This window comes from Bombus flavifrons, chromosome 8, assembly GCF_040668555.2.
Source record: "Bombus flavifrons isolate JBK064 chromosome 8, iyBomFlav1_principal, whole genome shotgun sequence".
NCBI lineage: Eukaryota > Metazoa > Arthropoda > Insecta > Hymenoptera > Apidae > Bombus > Bombus flavifrons.
The window spans coordinates 2,064,701-2,086,066 of NC_138449.1; the positions used below are offsets into that span (position 1 = coordinate 2,064,701).

The 21,366-nt window shown below is 36.9% G+C and overlaps 1 protein-coding gene across 25 annotated transcripts in view; it reads left to right on the forward strand.

The window, feature by feature from the left end:
* Tm1 (tropomyosin 1) overlaps positions 1-21,366 on the forward strand; it is a 37,733-nt gene that overhangs the window by 3,833 nt on the left and 12,534 nt on the right. For 6 of the 25 annotated variants that reach the window (XM_069119334.1, XM_069119325.1, XM_069119327.1 and 3 more), the window contains exons 3-6: positions 81-206; positions 12,414-12,547; positions 15,692-15,809; positions 20,926-20,996. In XM_069119334.1, the coding sequence (XP_068975435.1) occupies positions 81-206; positions 12,414-12,547; positions 15,692-15,809; positions 20,926-20,996 (449 nt within the window). Of the gene's footprint in view, positions 1-80; positions 207-564; positions 1,816-4,692; positions 5,079-12,413; positions 12,548-14,762; positions 14,881-15,691; positions 15,810-20,925; positions 20,997-21,366 lie in introns of those variants that run through there. The other 19 variants (XR_011173930.1, XM_069119332.1, XM_069119333.1 and 16 more) reach the window with 15 other exon arrangements.

The window sequence follows — 21,366 nt, forward strand, 5'->3', positions numbered from 1 at the left end:
TATATATATATACAGCAAATGTGTAATTATTCATTATTGTGTTAACTGTTTGATTTATAACATTCTTTTGTCCAACAAAGGCTGAGGAAGAGGCGCGCGCCCTGCAGAAGAAGATCCAGACCATTGAAAACGAACTCGATCAAACTCAAGAGGCTCTTATGCAGGTCAATGCTAAACTTGAGGAGAAAGACAAGGCGCTGCAGAACGTAAGTTATTCGTAATATTCCATCATCGTAGTTCTATCGTAATTTCTTATCAAATTTAAGTTTCAAACGTCAAATATTTTAACCTTCCACGGACAATTTGCAGTATATTAAATTACTTAAATCATTTAGAAAGAGAAAGTTAGATAATTGAGTACACCGATACTTGGAGAAAGAACGACAAATATCATATAAGAAACATTTAAAAAATAAACTCAACCGGTTTTCGAATATGAAAACCCGCCAGTCTTTATCAATCACCGCGTTGTTACCGACAGAATAGTGACGTTCGAGCGCCATCAGATGTCGCGGCGATCGTGCGCAGGCGTTTCACAAGAAAAGAATAGGTTCTCCGCGAACGGAGCGCACAGTCGAGCATTAGTACGCGAAGCTGCCGCTTCGTTAGTTCGGCAGTGATCGGCAAACTTCGGTTTCGTGTCGTAGTTTATGGTAGGGGTAACCTGGATCGAGCATAGAGCAATAGACGGAGAAAGAGAGAGAGAAAGCAAGAGCAAGATAGAAATCAGACCAGGACGGTGCAGAGAGCAGAGACCAACGTGTCTCCTCTCGTGCATGCGTTCGCCTGTACGGAACGGTGGTGTGTGTGCAACATAGAAAGACAGACAGAAGGACGTATGCGTGGCGCGGTGAGAAACGTGTTACGAACAGTGACAGACAAGATGGCGGTGTGTCTTGTGCAGTAGTAGGAACAGTGGTGCGTAGAGTACATTAGAAGGATAAATAGTGGAAGAAAGGGGTTAGGTGAAAGGTTTAGCAGCTGGATAGTATGGAACCAGCTCTTACGACGACCACGAAACGTCGCGGTCATCAACATCATCCGCGGTACACTACTCGTCGACGTATCGATGTCTCCAGCAGAGGACCCGCGCAGTGTGGCCCTGCTAATATCGTTAAAGATACGCCGATTGGTAACAACGAAAAGCCAACGACTACAACGTCATCGAGACTCGATGAAAAAAGCACTGTCATTGCTACGGAGTGTTCGACCGCGGTGACAGTACCCACGATCGTCGACCCGAGGTGGTTCCAAGATCCGACGGCCACTACTGTATCCTCAAAAGACGTCAACAAGATAACGAACAAGCTCGAAGATGATGACAGAGAGAACATCCGACACAGGCTCGCGCAGTGTAGCCTGGATGTCCTCAATGAACGACGTGAACAGTTTGTTCCTGATAGAAACGAGAACGAGAGCTGTGACAGCTACGAGACGGAACAACCATCAACTGATAAGCCTCGATTAAGGCCACGTGGGAACGAGATATGCAAAAACGAGTCCGACAACGAGACGAGGTGCAAAGAAACTTCACCGGAGCCTGAGCACGCGGTCGCGAGGGCTCGCGGTGACGGGAACTCTGACGACGAGTCGACCAACGTCGAGGAGGACCCTGAACTTGCTGAGCTTGCCAAGCTTAGATGTCCTAGCGAAAGGACCGAGGTGCAAGCTGAAAGGGAAGCAAGGAGAAGAAAGAGATGCGCGGATTATCCTGGATTAGCTTTCGGATGGTCCATATTCTCCAGCGACACGATGATGAAATTCGGTCTCATAAGGAACGAATTGCAGAATATTATGGGGAACCAGCTTAAACGGGTCAGTATCGCATGATACATCACTGATGCACCCGGTACGTAGGTAAACGAGCGTGCTGCGTGAAGGTCACCGTATGACATAACCTTGACGCAGTTTGACGTCACGTCGGTCAATGGGTCCTCGAGGGTCATACAGCCCTTGATAACGGAAAGAGATCATGACCAATGAAAATCTTGCTTTCTCTCTCGGACCATATCATACCACCCGTGTATATAATTCTTCATCTCTTTTACATTTCTTTCTGTCTACTTACCCGACGTTTTCGTCGAACGAGGTAATCTTCGTAAATTCGATACCTTATATGGTTGAGAGCAGGATAAAAATACGCACGCAGTTAGGTTAGGTGATCTAGTGGTTAACCACGGACCCCACGGTGACGTTACAAACCATTAAATCGTAGGTTGCTTGAGAAGGTTTTACAAAGGAAGATTGACGACTCTTGTTACTCTTTCTCACGTTTTAATTGCACGCTCTTTTCTACCGACCATTCTGGAAAATTACCGAACCGCCACGAATACTGATTAGAGAAAGGCCGATTAATACATCGGAATTCCAGCCGTTGCCAAGTGAAAATCGAAATCAGTTTGCATTATCGCGTACTAAATAAATGATATACTACTTATTGCGTTTGATAATACTTAAGAGAATCATTAGTAGCGCTTTTAGCGACAAGCGACTTCTTACAGAACTTAACGATGCACGATCGTCCGACAAAGGATACTTATTGTATAGGGTTACTGAACGGAGACAATGGATAAAGCGTAATTCTTTCATCCAATATGATAAATGGTATTCTTATTTAGTCGACTTCAAACGACCGTACGCCCAGGTAATTCAAATTTTTTGATTATTTATATACAATCACGTCCGATGCACATCATAATATGCGGCGTTCTTACCAATTCGTTTTTGGTTTAAGCCACACCTTTCGATTTAATATGACGCGTTCGTACAATGAGTGCAACATTGCCAAACTTGGAAGCTGATATTCAGTTTCATGAAGGACTTAACCTAACCTGACCAAATAATATATTGTAATAATATATTGTAAAATGACATTATAATTGAAGTTTCTTGACGATTTTTAAAAAATTTTAATATTTTTAATATCCTTGCGAAATAGGTAAAATAATTCAACAAATGAAAGATATCTTCGTATACATATATGCTTTTGGAACATATTTCCAAAAACAAACCCCACCCTGCACTGGTAACACGCGTTAAACATAAATAGCACTCGTCAACATTCTAAAAATACGTGGCTGTTGGTACACGGATCCAGCGGCTCTTTTATTCGGCACTCTGAGAGAGCATTGCGTAAGCATAGCGCCCGGAACACGCTCCCACAAATCCGCTTCGTTATGAGCGTTTTATAAGCCGGTGACGATATAGAGTATGTGTAACACCGTTGCAAAATATTCATAACATATTGCACCGGAATTTGAAATGCGTTCTATACTTTATTGTCGACCTTTGAAACAAAGATCTGTTTCTTTACCCCGTTATCTTAGCCGATGTTTACACGTCACATTCTCTGCGATTTCACGGTAGATCAATGTGCTGCCATCTATACTTACATTCTTCGCATAATTCTGATGAACGAGTTTCTGAATTCTCGAACTTACATTCGAATTCAGTTGATTGTTCTTAATTCGATGCTAACCTGGGATTTGCATACCATTTGAATTTATCGTAGAATGACTGAATATTAGAGATGGAGCTGCGGTAGTTTTTCATAAATGCACAATCATATATTTCTAACGTGTTATTTATACTTTGTAGTCACTTTTTAACGTATATATAACTGTTTATTCTTTCTTCTGTAAAAAAAATACTACTGGCATATAAAAATAAGGGTATTAGAGATAATACGAGTATTAACTATGCAGTTTGATGTATTCTGTAATTAATTCTTCGCGACGCAAACTAGTAATTAAATTAATATGCATAGCCAGTCAAACTAGATAAAATGTATTGAATATTTAATTGAAATTACACTACACGAATTCGAATTAAGAAATATGATGCAAGCAAAATAACATTTAGTTTGATTTTTCCCGAAATTATATTCTTGAATAAAACAATTACGTCATAATTTATTAAAAATGTTCAATTAACGGTCGCAACTCTTATATAATGATATTACAATAATTCTGTTGTTCTAGAACTTCATAATAAAATATATTACTATTTCCGGTAGCGCTTAAATCATATGATACAATCCGTTATTCGATTTGCCCATAATTGTGTCTTTATTAAATCTCTCTAATACGTACAAAATGAATAACAATTTATTACTAGGGGTCACATAACCGTTATATTACTGATGTCTATTATCATTTAAATTTCCGCGTCATTCATCCATCTCATTCTATCTACTCATCGTAAAACCGTCGATCATCGAAAACGACCAATTTTAGGAAAATTACGTCGGTACTGAAATTATCATTGGTGCATAGAATAAATGCGAAATGCCCCTCACAGCGAATGAAAAGCAGAAGAAGCGAAACAACGCAGGAATTGTTGTCGACCATCCATTCGAACGGTTGGGCGCGCTCACGACGGGCGCGGTATTTCCGGGGCTTTGCGCGCGACGACACGTCGATTGGCGTAGCGATACTCGGCGTGCGCATCATACTGTGACACGGTCTCGAAAAGAAAAAAATAACGGTTGAATCAATGAACCGACTCTTTATAAATATAGGCGTGGTCAGATAGGAAGTATTTAAACGATGAGGTCAATTGTAGTTTGATCAAAGGGAAATTTTCCACAAAATATCGTAGGAGAAACGTCGTTAAGGGCAAGGGACTATTTGACGTCCGCAGAACAGTAGCGCGCATGCGCGTACTGACCGGGGGCGGCCATCTTGCTTTCCAGTCAACAGCAGCCAGTGGTCGTCAGTGTACGACAGCTCGGAGGCTACGAAACTCTCTCTCTCGCACGGGTACCGGTTGTCTATCGTACCCCGATATACTTTGTCTTCGTACGTCGTGTTCACCGGCTGTCTTAGATTCTCCATTCTTCCATTTATCGTTCGAGCATTACCTCGATCCGCGCACCAGACTCGTAACCGCGATATTTACAAGTGAGAAGACGATAACACGCGCGAATATCCAGCAGCATGTCGACGCAAGTGCAGGGCACCCTTCTCGACGTGCTCAAGAAGAAGATGAGGCAGACCAAAGAAGAAATGGAGAAGTACAAGGATGAGTGTGAAGAATATCAGAAGCGGCTGCAAGTGGAAGTGATACGCCGCGAGGAAGTGAGTGAGAAAATTACCTCAACTTCGTATTTCGTTCGTTTTCTCTGCCTACGAATTGGCTCGATACTATGTAGGGTTCTTTGTCGAGGATATTTTTCCAGTTTCCTCTGTTTCGAGTTATTCCATTCTCTGGCATAACCTGACCTATCGTATGAGATAGCTCGTGAATCTCGTCGATCGTTTCACGATGCTCGAATAGGGATGTGAATTAAACGCACAGAAGGGAAGAATTCAGTGAGGTTTGTCAATTTCGATGTCTGATTAACAGTCATACGAAGTGCACCGCTCGCAAAGCCAATCGATTCATCTCGTGATCGACTCATTGTGCGGTTAATTTCATCGAGAACACGTAACGAACTGTACGGTTCACGGCGTGTCTTTACCGGAAATATGGTGCTCAACTTCACTCGGTATTCGTCTGGAAAAGTATCGATCGGTTTGCGTGAGAGAAACTTGTTATATTGAAGAAAAATGGATACATTCTATCGAATGACATCACGTTTTGAATATTTAACTTAAAAGATAGAATAGTAATCATGTTCGAAGTCGGTGGACTTTCGATGGAAATCATTTTCACCTTTGTACACGAAACGCTGGAGCCGGCGTCCGCACGGCTATAGGATCGATCGTGAGTGTCAGGCAGCCAGGCACGTCGTCGTCAGGCTGGGTTGTGCCTCTGGAGAGGGCAGCTAGGGGGATATAGAAGGGACACCGACTCGACTTGCACTCGAGACATTCTTGATACAACGAGGACCGGCTTGAAAACTTACCTCTGTCGCTACTCTTGAGCGTTAATCAAACAATCCTTCGTACATTCGGAAATGTCGTTACGATAACGCCCAAAGCTAATTAACCGTGCGCATTGCGCTAAACCAATGTGTCCCTCGTATTCACGGAATAGAATTAAGGGGAATACCCGGTCGACTTCTGTGTACGATCGTACAATAATTCTCGCATGCGAAAACTTTCGTAGTATTATCGATATGATACGATCTGATATATTTTTTCAAGGATAATTACGTTTTTTCATTATTCTTGCGTCATTTATAAAAAAAATGAACATGAAGTAGATTATTTTGAAGATTATAATTTTTGATCATCTTTTTATATATTAAGAATATAGAATATTAGGTAGGAATTTATATATGGGTTAAATATAATTGATCAAAAATATTCAGGTAAATATGTGCAGTGTCTGTAATTGTAAGCAGATTAAGAACGAATGAATATTCTAGGTGTAAGCCAGTTGATCAGCTTCGATTTCTACCACAGTCTCATTGTTTTTACCCTTTTCTTTCGCTGACGGTCTGGTAAAATACATGCTGAACGCATAGGTGAATTTACATCTGGCCTGAAGATGTTCCAGTACATTTCAAAAAGGTATTACAAGTAATTCAAACATTCGAAATGTTAAATACACGTTTTTAATTTAAATGTAAAATTATAAATCTGCTTGTTTTCTATGTATTCGATTACCATGACACTTTTAATATACAGTTCAATGGTCCAACAGATTCCAACACAAGAATACGATATATTGAATGCGTAACTCGTTGAAGTTCCAAAGTTGAGCACCGGTGAGAGAAAAAACATTGTTTTTTTAACCAAGAAAACATTACTGACCATATCTACCTGCTCGGTGTTATTTACAGTAGCGATATTTAAAATCATCAGCGTTGGGAGTCGATGATTTTATTTTCCTGCGGAGACCTTTCGACCCTCTGTTGAGGAAGCCTGTCACAGACTAATATCCTGTATACAGTTCTACCATGACTAACCTCTGCAAAATTATCGATTATGAATGAAGTAATCAAGTCACAGTATTATATATGATTTAGTAGAACTATCATTCATCCTAGAGTATGGAGAATGTCTTGAAAAATATGTAACTTAATTCCTGAAAAATTCTTCCTTAATTCCTGAAAAAAGAAGAGACTTGGAATAAATCAAAAAACTTATTAATAATTCAACTCTTTGAGTAGAAAATATACTTGATATCTACATATATGTATAATATGTATATAACATTTACTATAGATTTATAGGGCGTCTTTTCGAAAAGCTGTTCAATTGCTAATAAATTATCTTTTGTATATTTACATTCATTATACATATCATATTAATTATTTCTAACTCCATTCAGTATCTGTTGGTAGAACCTGTGCATCTTTTAATCCATCCTATTAAACAATTGCCAAGATCTATCCTGGTGAAGAAGGAACGTTTATAATCAAACTACAGATATTTATATAAATTCATATTTTTGTAAACTTTGAATATTTCCGATATTTTTGTTTATTGTGTATGTACGTATATATTTTGACATCTTTAAATTTGTCATAAATTTATAAATATCCATAATCCAGCTATAAGGATTCATGTAAAGGTTAATTAGGGCGATTCTCTTGTCGATTAGAGATTAACCTTGTATAGTCTCCGAAAAATGTCAATGTACCTCCGGTGACGTTGCTCGCTTTCTGCCGCTGACGTATCGTCGTCCTAAAAGGCCAACGAATAGGAGCTCGGTGAAGCTTCACTAACAAGCTTTTGTCATTGAGCAATGAAGTGCACTGCCGTGTATGCACTTCTTTTTTCTTCTTCTTTTTCTCGTCTAATAGAACTAAATAACTAACAACGTGTGTCCCACATGTTACGAACATTTATCCAAAGTATATACTCCTAAGTTCGGTTCATTGATTTACCGGGCAGCAACGGATTTAGCTTGTACCGTGAAAGTGATATTACGTACGAGCCGTACGCCAGCACGTGGCGTCTCTTTTATTGAGTTTATATAATCATGCCTCGATTGTCCTCATCCTGGGGGCAGACTTATTAATAAACAAATAAACATCGTCATAGCGCTTCGTTCGTGTTACGTTCTGTTTTTATTGGTTTAGCATATTGGTAATTGATCGATCGATACATTTTGACTTGCTTCGCGGAGGAACGTTTTCAGGATGGATAGTAGTCGTTCTACGTTTCTGAAATAATTCGAAGCATTAGGAAACGCTGAAAGCTTTTCGAGAGAAAAGAGGACTTTGTGGAGTAATCGGATACCGTTGCTTTGGATGAAATTCTCTTGCAGCGTTCCTATCGTATGTAGGTTGGTATGTCGTGGTGTTGGTATATCGTAGGGCTGGTATGATCCTACACTTCAAATCAAGTTTTTAAACTAGAAAAGTATGTATTTAATACCAGGATTCTCATCACGTACCTAATATGTCTATTTAAATACATAAATTACATATTATACGTAATGAAAATTATGTTTCTATTTCAGAAGCACTTCTTAATAATTTAACAAAAAGATATGATCAAAATATTATAGGATTAAGTAATATTACACATAACCTATAATCCATATTCTATGATGTAAACAAATATTCCTTATTGAAATTATTTACTGTACCATATCATTACAATATCATTTTCCTAGTCCCTTTTATAAGCAACAAAATAAGTTTTTCCTGAAATTTTGTGTAATACATTGTTGATACAATTAAACTACAGGACTGATGCGCGCAACATATAAACACAGTAGTACAATCGCGTCGAATTAACAGAACGTAGTGGAGGCAACGGAGGGTGATCGTTGCCGGAAGTTTGGCACACTTACCGTCATTACCGCGGATATGATCGGCAAGACCTGTTCGGTTGCGCCAGTGTGCGTGGGCGTGTCGGTTTCCTCCGACACAGATCGTCCGTGCACGACCTGATAGACGTGATCGATGATCGATACTGAGAATACATGGGACCGGAAATGGCACTCGCGTTACTTTAAATATTATACACTGTGACGAATTATCCGGTCGACAATTTAACCCGCCACATCGTCTGGATACGAATTATGACATTGTACACGTTATGAGTATGCATAGGCGTAGCCTCTGGTTTCTTTGAGTGAATCATTTTAAGTAGAAAGAACGGCCAATGAAATTCTTAGTAATATAGTTTGATAATTCTGAAACTGTTATTGGAACGTTCTGAAAATTCAATCGGTGTGTTGCAAGACATATTAAATATGAATTGACTGAATAATGTAACAAGTTGGAATAAGCAGGAAGTAGAATAGAATTTTATTTATTGGAAAAAAAGGAAATTAGATTTTAATTCAAACGAAACTTTAACTAAAGTCGTGCTAATTCCATTCGTTTAATCAAATGTGAACTTCTTTTATTTGAGTACCTACATCGTTATCATTTGAATGATACGTTCCTCGCATTACATGAATTCTAGTTATACAGGGTGGTTGGTAACTGGTGGTACCAGCGGAAAGGGGGTGATTCTGCGCGAAAAAAGAAGTGGGAAATATAGAATAAAAAATTTTTTTTTTTTAATTTTTCCATCGAGACAACGATCTACAGTGAGATCCGTTATAACGTACCGCACGCGTACCGAACGAAAATGCAAAGTCGATTTTCTCGAAAACAAAGCCTCAAACGAAAAATTTTTATTCTATATTTTCGACTTCTTTTTTCGCGTAGAATCACCCCCTTTCCGCTTGTACCACGAGTTACCAACCACCCTGTATAAACCAATAAATTGAATTATCACCAGAAACGAAACAAATCCGTTACAAATGTATGCATATTAAAACAACACGATCCTAAATTATACTAAGACAATCAAACGCGCAATATAAATTTATAATATTTATAACAATTGAACACAAAAGAATGTCTCGAAATTTTCTACAAACATTAATCAAGAAAGTAGTTTACCGTACATTACACAAATCAGAGTATAGATATTAATCTATTTTGTAAGATCAGATAACCAAAATTAGTAGAATTGCACATTTATCGATATCGATATCTTTGGCTGATCTGGACGCGTCATCGGTCAAGGGGAATTGCAGGTTTGTTGAATCGGTCCGGATGCAAAATGTTGGTGGATGATCGAAGAACAGTACTCGCATGAAAGCGCGCGTAATGCCCGGTTCACGCACGATAAACTGGGATTTATCCGCTTGGCGCACAATCGTCACAGGTGCAGCCACAAACGGGGACAAGGGCCTCGAATTGCGTAGACTGTAGAATACGCGCGTAATCGAGCGTTAAGCAATTTACATTTGTAAGGGCGCGATCGGTTCGTTTCATTTGACGTAACACATCGATGAAGCCAACTTTTGAATACGTTACAATTCCATGTCTTAATTAAAGAACGCTTTAATTAGTATCATATTGTAATAGGGTCTTCGTGACCTCGTTTCACTCATTTTATTTCCATCTTGAGACGAAACAACATTAATTCACCTTCCTAACGCTAACAGGAAGCGCAATTTTATATTGAACTGTTTATTTATTGGAAAAGTGTGTGGAATAATCTAAAAATGGTGTTTATTCGATAAGAAATAGATATGAGAAATAAGGATTGATAAGGAACGCGTTGAACAATTTTTGCAATAAATCAACACGTTGTAAACAGACTATCTGTAAGCTCTATTTGGTACTATCTTACGAACAAGTACAAAGTTCTCCAAATTGAACGAAAGTTTTAAGTTAAATAACATGGGCAAACAATAACTTCCATTTAATACAATCGTACGAAAGAATACAAAGTTCTTTGGCGATTGGATGAAAGTTTCAAATTAAATAACACGGCAAGATACATCGAGTGAGAACGTTAATTACGTAGAAACCGTAACAAAGCGCCTGAGCCTAACATCTTTACGGAAAGTAATTATAAGATGCGGATTTTCTATTGGATCACGCCAGAGAATCGAATAGAAACTTTTATGAATTTGATTAACCGATATTATTTGGAATCGAATTTCATACTATTGCAGCTGTTTAATCCACGAAGCGTTAAGTCTCACGCTTTTAATAGAATGTGATAAGTATTTCTTTTCTTATCTTAAGATTAGTTTTCTTTTTGCGAGACAAGTATATATTCCATTTGCAAGGAATTTGAAGCTATTCGCATGAAAACGTAAGTGGATGCTGTGAAAATGGTTGACCCATTCAATTAAATCGGTTGTTACGAGAAGTACGAGCACCGAAGGAAGTTAGGGTCATTGATATGCGAACAGAGCGAAGACCTTGGCGATCCCGCGATGAATATTCTTGCGAATTCTAATCACGTGTTGTACGATTGTGGACAATAGCTCTTTAATCTTGTTTTGCTTTTTGTATTTTTTATTTTCTTCCTTCCATCTTTTTTCTGAAATTCTTATAAGGATAAGGAAGTCGAGGACATCTGTATCAAGCTAAAAATAAACGGTGCAATCGTCGTTTGTCGGACGATAGCTTATCTGGTGTTTGGTCTTAACTTACTTCGTTCATGTGGTAATGAATTTATTGCAACCTTGTAACTTGTTGGCTGAAAAATTGTGGGACGATAACTGTTGTTGTTATGGCGTTGCAAAACTCTTGTGGTCATTCATTAAATCAGGACCTCGTGTTACAGAGATTTATATTTATTACTGCAAATTGTCCGTTTTTATATCGCCAATATGTCACTTAAAACTTAAGGCTAATCAGAACCGCGAGTATCCTTTGTCACTACAATAGATGCAGCAGAACAAGATAAGCAAAAATATACAGGGTGGTTGGTAACTGGTGGTACAAGCGGAAAGGGGGTGATTCTACGCGAAAAAAGAAGTCGAAAATATAGAATAAACATTTTTCGTTTGAGGCTTTATTTTCGAGAAAATCGACTTTGAATTTTGGCTCGGTACGCGTGCACTTTATCACGTCTCGTTATAGCGGATCTCACTGTAGATCGTTGTCTCGATGGAAAAATTAAAAGAAAAATGTTTATTCTAAATTTTCGACTTCTTTTTTCGCGTAGAATCACCCCCTTTCCGCTTGTAGTACCAGTTACCAACCACCCTATATAATTTAAAAAACACTACATATCACAATTGCTTGGAATGAACGAGCTAGCGTGGATATGAATCGATAGAGACAAATATAAAAAGATGGGTCAATAAATAGGTCAGAAGAGAGCTAAATAGATTACGCAGAAAATAAGAACGTCATTTATCATGAAACTAAGTCTGTTTGTTGACAAAAACAGCGAAATCAATACAATACTAAATATATAATACACTAGTAAAATTACTATTTAAAGACTCCATTTATCTATGTATATATAGTAATATATATGTATATCTTAAATATAGTAATCTTCAATCTAAAAATATAGTGATAATAATAGGTCTATTACCACCTGCCTTATAGCTTTTAGTGTCAACTACAATTTACATTTTTACAGTTACATCAATAATACTTACACACTACAACTTAATATGTAATCTAAAATTACTTAAACTACTTACGTCGTAACTTAAATGTTAATTTTCCGTACTTAATATTTTCTTTTGTATTACAGGCTGAGTCCGAAGTAGCCGCTCTGAATCGTCGTATCCAATTGTTGGAGGAGGACCTCGAGAGATCTGAGGAACGCCTCGCAACGGCCACTGCTAAATTGGCAGAGGCGTCGCAAGCTGCGGATGAGAGCGAACGGTAAAGGAACTGCACATTTTTATCTTCATGTTTTTCTGTAACGAACAGAGCACCGGACGACCACGTAAATCTTATAAATATCCGTCGACGAACAGATATTTATAATGGAGCCGTTCAGTATAGTGGCATTCATGTTTTACTCAATGGGTAGATAACAAACCCCTTCCCGTTTGATTGATCGATTCAATGAAAGTTCGATTCATACACTTTCTTCGCCTCCTCACAAGGTTCATGTTAATAAAGCTGTCAGAGATTGTAGTTTTTTATTATTAGAAATTGTATATATATATTAAAAAGGAAAATCGTATGATCGAGGTGTTGAGTTATTAAAGATGATAATTCTGATAGGCCTGTTGTCTGCCCTATGGGATGATAGGAGATTAAGTTACAGGTAATAATTTGAAGTAACTTACGCTCTTATTGAAGACATGGCGAGGATATTGTAAAGAAAATTAATTCTACTTACTATAGTAGAGGTTATTGAATTATGCGGATGTTTTAATTATAAATTCTTTGAAATAATAATAATCGATAAAATAGTACCTGTACGTTGCTCATAATAATTAGAAGATTATATCTGTGATAAATGAACTTTTATCAGAGTAGAATACAATTTCAAACTTCTTGTCATTGAATATATCAAATCACAAGAAAACAATTAAACAGACGAATGCTAATGCATTTTTAGTAGATCTTTCGCCTTTACAATAACTTCAAACATCGATATTAACCCTTTAATTGCGGGCAATCCATTGATGGAACGTAAGCACAGCGAGATACAAATGATATTTTATATTAATATAAATACAGAAAAAAGTAAAATATTTAATCTATTAAAAGAAATAATGATAACACATGGTGGGCATTATCGTCGAGCTTTTATAGCAACCCATAACAGTCAAAGGGTTAACATTTCCAAAATACAAGATGGTCGTTCGATGCTTCAAAAAGAATCAGAACTAACGCCGTACGTTCAATGAAATCGAGTGGGAAGAGCGAGTATCCTGAAACAAACTTACATATTTTTCCATTTATAAATAATCGCACAATGTTGCATTGTGATGTTTCGCGGTTAATACCGCACCCAATATAGATGTAGTTATATTTATATGACAATCGAGCCCAAGCACAGACGCAATTACACAGAGCAAATTCAAGGCTGCTGGTGAACTAGTAATTACTGTGATTTTATGGAGCGTGCATTTTCATTATACATTTATTATGCGTAAAGTGCCTGCTTAATTATCGATAGATCCATTGCAGAAAGTGATGCAATTATTACGCGAGCATTAAATTCCATCGTCGTTTGATCAGCTAATGACGAAAAAAGGAAAGAATCTTTTTCTGGCAAATGAACCTAACCAGTCGATTGGCTAAATCTAATCGATCACTCGCCCTTCCTCTTGAATTTCGATCGATATCCCGGCATTATTTACCGCTAGGACTAACTTTTCGACGTTGAAAGAACTTGCAGATAATTATTTTGTCAGAATTTTCCGCTCTCGATCGATTGAAATACCGATTCTTGGTTGCGTCGATAAGAATTATCAATTTATCAGAACCGTGACTTTGAACATCTAGAGCGAGTTACCTTTGTTCTATATAGATTAATTTAGATTCAAAAACGGCTAGGAAATTTGCGGATAAACGATATCATTGGCGATTATAACGCTATTGGCGATACTGGATGACATGTTTGAGGTTTGTTATCGCGGAAAAAGAAATTGATAACTAGCCGACACATAATTCGCGATATTTTATCGTTGTTTCGTATGTATTCGATTAAACTTTTTATGCTACTACATTATCTAAAAAAATGTTGCAGATTAGAAAGTCTCTTGTAAAGAGAACTTCAAGAAAGTTATTGAAGATTCTTCTTTACTATAAATTTTACCGTTTTTATAAATTAAATTTCTCGAAACATGAAATTCATGATAAATATTTAATGAGTTAGACCGGCCATAATTATCGTTTTAAATCGTATAATGTTGTATAATATGATCATATAAAATAATCATTAGTAAAACATCAATATTTTTATCCAGAATTTAAAAAAGCGAATGTTAATTTATGCGCGATTCTATATGCTATAATTAATGATAAATCGAAGAATATTTTATTCATAACCGCGAGAATCCTATTTTCGTGTGTCGATGATCTTTCTTTCAACGGCGATCAAACCGGTGCTAAAAATCGAATGATAATCGATCACTAGGATACGCAAGGCACTCGAAAACCGTACCAATATGGAAGATGACCGAGTATCCCTGTTGGAGCAACAGCTAGCACAGGCTAAACTGATCGCCGAGGAGGCGGATAAAAAATACGAGGAGGTGGGTCACGAACCAGCGAACGAAAAAACAATTTTTTCGCGACGATCTTACGGAAGCCAATCTGTATTCATCTTGACGAACCACGATCCACTTTACCATTTTATAAACAAATTTCTTTTCGACATATTTTATATCGATGAATTTTTGTATTCGATAAAAAATATCATTGTTTTCGCCATTATATTTTCAATTGATATTTTAAATTACACTTTAGCATTGTGTTACAGTACAACGCATTTCAAAACATTGATCATTTAATTCCTAAAAATTGAATAATATAATGTTGATAATTTGTAACTCACAAAGTCTTATTGACATTAACTATATTTCGTAAATTGAAAAAACTTGATACTATTTTATCAGTAGGAACCTGTCACAATTAGTTAGCTTGAAATATCCTAAATTTATTAAATTTTTACTCTAATTCACATTAGTCATTTGATTTCAATTGATTGGAATTTAAGTAATCTGTCTGCTCTGAACGAGCCTTACGGCGAAACATTTCTTATTTATATTATGAATTAAGTAGATTATGGAAATATTATATCATCCTTTAAGAAGAAAAAAGTAGCGTAGAATTATATAGCTGGAGAAAATTCAGGTTTGTCAAGATCAAGTACCAATTTGCTCCCGCAGGTATATCTTTCCAAGAATTTTAGCAGATAGTTGGAGAGCAGTGCTGTACCTGATCATCGTGGAACCTTCGTTACAACGAACGAGGCAACGACCGATAATTTAAAAACTTCTCCTTCCAGCGATCTTTTCTTTCTTAATGTATGTTAATCGCCGTTCTTTGTGATAATTATTAAAGAGCCCGCAAGATTCTCGAGAATCGCAGCTTGGCCGATGAAGAGCGTATGGACGCCCTCGAAAATCAGCTGAAGGAGGCCAGGTTCCTCGCTGAAGAAGCTGACAAGAAATACGATGAGGTTCGCGAGCCCACGACTGACAAGCGTGATGGCTGCAGTGACAATGATCATGATAAAAATAATGATGATGATGATGATGATGATGATGGTTCCTAGTTTATAGTCGAGATAATAGTGCCTAACCCCATAACTCTCTGTTTTCTCTCTGTGTGCTCGAAATTACCGTGGCTCGGTATAATACGAAAAAAAGAAACGAAAATCTACTCACATTTCGATCGATCGAAAGTAAACGCGTTAATATTATACTCGAGAATATTTCAATTGAATAATTCAAAGAATTTCGATTCTTCTTCGACCGAACGTCCGAATCGTTCGTGAAAGTTATTTCGTATAAAATCTCGTTTCTGGTAAAAATTCAAAAATATTTCTAACGAAACAGTGATTAAATGAAAAAAGAAAAAAAAAAAGAAAGAATGGAAGGAGGAACGAAAGGTATTGATCGTCTGTGATTTCGTCGAGTGAGATAACGACTGATCGATCAACTGGTAAGAAGTGCAGTGTTTCAGTAAAATAATTCTTATTTTGGGAATATTAAAAAAGAAAAGGAAAAAAAATGATGGATAAGTGATACACGTATATGAATAATATCAGTGTCACGTGTTTTGAGCGCGACTTAAATATTAAAAACCGCTGTATATCTGTGATTTCCAAGTGTTTGTTGGAGCAAACAAAAGGGGGGGGGGGGAGAACAAGTAAACAATGTTTCAAGTGCCAATTTCGTAGAAAGAAAAAAAAAAAAGAAAAATAAAAGTCTACTTTGCATATAAAAATTATCGCGCAAAATCGTTTTTCAACATACATTCGGTGAATATCGTAAGTTCGCGTGTTCGGTTTGTCTAATCGGAAACTGGCTTCGTTAAAATATGGTTAACGCGTTCTGTGTTGTGATAAAAACGAGACTATGTGGCTCTCGGTCAGCTGCGCGATTAAAATGGTGCTGCTTTTGTCCAAAGACTTCCTCTTTTTGCTTTTCTGGAATTCGGAATGTAGCTCAGAAATATTGCAAACATCCATCTGTTATGGTAGGTTGTGTCACATGACGACGTCGAAGTTACAAAGATTACAAAATAAACTTACTTTGATATTATAATATTACACAGTTGAAGAAACATAAAATTTATTTGATTCGATTCTTCTTTCTTAGCAGATGTAACTAGTATGCAGAAATTAGAAATTGAAAATAACGGGGCATCAGAATTAATTCCTTCATGGTCGTTGCACATCTATAGCATTTGATATGCAATTTCTTTTATAAATTCGATTATTTTCATATTACTCAACCGTGTTTTATACTTTGAATAAAATTGAGGCTCGATATATTCAAACGGCTGTCTTGCAAAATAAAATTACGAAAAATTAATTCACGAAACTTTCCTGGCACGGTAGAAAACGTGAAATATTAGGAAAACGCTGTTCGATGAGCACAAACGAATCTTTGCTGCATCGAACGTGTATCAACACACCCGGCAAACGATTAAAAAAAGAAAGTTCCATTACATCGTCAGATTCATCGAATATCTTGATTTATTGCTTGTTATTGCTCAAATGCAGAGTGTCTTGCGCAAGTATTGATAAAAGTTTCACAGAGAACTACATTATTGATGACTCCTCTAGTGTTTGACAAAAATTTATTTAATCCTAAAACGCATCGTTGTAACTTCAACGCGTCTGTATCCTCTCCCAATAACAAAATCGAACTCATCATTTATCTTCTTAGAGCGTCATTGTATTAACAAACGTCGAAACTAGACAAATTGTACAATGTTTCTTAATGTTTGCAGTGATACCGAATCAAATTTGCGAGATTCTATTAGAATCTCGATTTGCTTGTCTGTCTAACGATCTAACCGCATAACAGTTATTGCAGAAAATCAACGGAAGCGAGCCTTAACCGAGTGTGATATTACTTTCTGTGTTTTAACCCGATGCAATAATCGCTTATCATTGAACCCCCTGTATCTTGGACTTGCGAACGTTACATAAACCTCCCGCCAAATGACAAATTTTGGTCAGTTACGTCATCCAGATAACGTAGGTTTTATTGGTTCTAAAAAAACATTCCGAAATTTTGCGAATTGTAATTCTTGCTCCAATATTTGGCTATTAGATATCTAATCCAATTCCACTTAATGATCATTTCATGTCATGAACGTATCATCTTAATCAACTTTGTTTTTAAAAAGTTTTCATTATCGTTTGATATGTAAAAACGATGTGGAAAAAATATAGAGTTTGCATTCGTTGATTTATATTTTCTAAATATTAAAAATGGTAAAAATTGCATATTCAATCTCAAAAGTAAATATCAAAACATATGGAAGATATTTTGAATATGAAATATAAGAAAAATATTTTAACGTGGTGTTGATTAACAATGTATCAAATTTTGAAATTAATCTTTTATAAAATATGCGGCTTCTTACGTTTTTCATATGCTGCAATATTTGCTTTCTTCTAAATTTCTATATTTTATATCGAGTACAAAATTATTGGCCAAAATGAAACATCTACAGACGATAATATATTTCTTTTATTTTTATATTTCTCTATCGGGTAGAGAATTATTGATCGAAATGAAAGATCCACGGACGATGATTGTCACGTGGAGAAGCAGTTGCACGAGGGGTTGCGTCACGTTCGCATAAAAGATGTTGGTTGCATGCATAGAACGAAAGGTCTACGTAGACAAACGAAAGGGACATTCCAGAGAGCTCGCTGTGAACAGCTTTATTCCGTGGTTTATGCTGGGGGACGACGTGAATTCTCTTTCGTTTTCCACGACGATCTCGTTGTTACTGCGTAGTATACGAGTATTTCTATCCATTCGTGCCAATCTCTAGGAACGAAGTGGAGAAAACGTCTTCTCTTGCTTCGTTTCTTATCTCCTCTTTACGAGATGCGTTCTACACAATTGAAAGAGCTCTTCGTTAAAGATTATTTGAACGCGTACACTTATTCGACTCGTGTCGGTCCGAGCCACGAATACGGTATATCTGGAGTTTTATTTAAAATTCCAACCTCTCCGTGGCTCGTTGTCGCCAAGTTAAACGCGTTTAAATTATTCGTTCCTCGTCTAGCGAACGAAACAGTTCGAACAGAAAAGCACGTTTCACGGTTAGTGTTTCACTGGTTCAATATTTGCGATTCCATCACGAGTAGGATTTTGCGCGGAGGAACGCGGAATACTATTAACCCCTTAACCAAGCGCGACGAGTTAGCTCGAATAAGTGGGCGAATATTTGTGAACGAATAATGAGATGATTAAGTGGTTCCGTCTTCTGGCTCTTTCCGACCCGTTCCACTTGGTCAAGAACACGCGATCTGCATCTTGTTTTGCAGAGAAGCGTCTAGGAAATGTATTGAATTGTTGAAAATGTTGAAAAAAAGGACATCTTGGTGGTGATGGGACGACAAAGGAAATTTTTGGATTAGAATTACTTTTTCTCAATTGAGTGGAAAGTGAAGGGTGAAGGTGTTGGAGAGATTTGGAAGTTTGGTAGCTTTTTTAAATGGAGGTAAAGGAAATTTCATTTTATAGTATCTTGTAGCTTGGAAGATATAAATACGTCCATGTATTAATATTTTTTTACTTTTAGTTTACTTGCTTGTCTTATCTCTACATCATTATACTGCCACCAAGCAATTTAGTGATTACCAGATTTTAGATATAAGAAACTGTAATCAGTTGACATGGTTCTCCTTGAAAGAAAATATGATTCTATTAGAATGCTTTTGGAAAGTTAGTATTGCTTTCTATTCGAAAAGCAACATAGTTACATGTACAATGTATTTCTATTATACCATTTTCACTATAATTATCTACCGAGCTGTTCAAATATTATAACACACTATTACTAATTCTTTAATGATAGTAATTGCAATAGAACTAATAAAATAGGCATTTTTATAGAAAATTCTCTACATGGATTCCGCAATATCGCATAGAAATGTTTTTGAAAACATTAGTATTGTTTTCTATTCGAAAAGCAACATAGTTACATGTACAATGTATTTCTATTATACCATTTTCACTATAATTATCTACCGAACTGTTCAAGTATTATAACACACTATTACTAATTCTTTAATGATAGTAATTGCAATAGAACGAATAAAATAGGCATTTTTATAGAAAAATCTCTACGAGAATTCCGCAATATCGCATAGAAATGTTTTTGAAAACATTAGTATTGTTTTCTATTCGAAAAGCAACATAGTTACATGTACAATGTATTTCTATTATACCATTTTCATTATAATTATCTACCGATCTGTTCAAGTATTATAACACACTATTACTAATTCTTTAATGATAGTAATTGCAATAGAACTAATAAAATAGGCATTTTTATAGAAAATTCTCTACAAGAATTCCGCAATATCGCATAGAAAATGTTTTTGGAAAAATTAGTATTGTTTTCTATTCGAAAAGCAACATAGTTACATGTACAATGTATTTCTATTATACCATTTTCACTATAATTATCTACCGAGCTGTTCAAATATTATAACACACTATTACTAATTCTTTAATGATAGTAATTGCAATAGAACGAATAAAATAGGCATTTTTATAGAAAATTCTCTACATGGATTCCGCAATATCGCATAGAAAATCTCATACAAAATGCACGCCAAGAAGCTACCATCACTTCCCCTCCACATCTAACAACTTCAAACAAAATTTTCGTACTCCAATAAATCTCTGAAAGCAGTCAGTTAACACTAATCACCGACTCGTTACAATCAAACGCTATTCCACGTTTCCGACGAGCCATTTACTTTAGAAATTCGCCACGTTCAAGGTAGAGTTACAAAAACGAATGGAGGGGAGACTAGACTGAGTGGAGTCGATGGAAGCAACCAGACGCAAAAGGAGCGAGCTCTTTCAGTTCGTAGAGCGACATCGAGTCGGTCAGAATCACGGTGATCTCGATGATGGGGCGATAATGGCGGCAAGATCGAGGCGCGAGAGCGTCGATCTTGGCCCAGATGCCTCGAGACACGAGACAGGGACCGGCGAAACGGAAAGAGAAAAAGAGCGAGCTAAGGAACTGCTGGAGGGAGACAAAAACGGAACATAAAGAGAAACCGTGTGTATGTGTCGTTTATACAGGTCGCCCGTAAATTGGCCATGGTTGAGGCCGATCTAGAACGTGCTGAGGAACGTGCCGAGGCCGGAGAGTCGTAAGCATCCGTTTCTCAAAAAATCAAAACACTCACACCCACCATATTTTTCTTTTCTTGCCATTAACAATGCCTCTTTTCGAATTTCAAGCGTGCGCCAAAAACCGCCCGTTTCTTATACCCCATTTTTCCCCCCTGTTTTTCGCTACACTTTCTCATGTGTGCATGTCCACGAGGATGTACACCTGCCACATATGTATACATACACACAGAGGCACGATTAAAGACGTTTGATGACACGTGATCACGTGTGCAACTGTCTTAACACAGATGTTTCCTAATGTGTTCGTTTGATTGGTTTTCTTTTTGAGTTTTCTCCCAATGAAAATTCATATAGTTGTTGGTTTGGAACCAAACAGGTTCCGTGCAG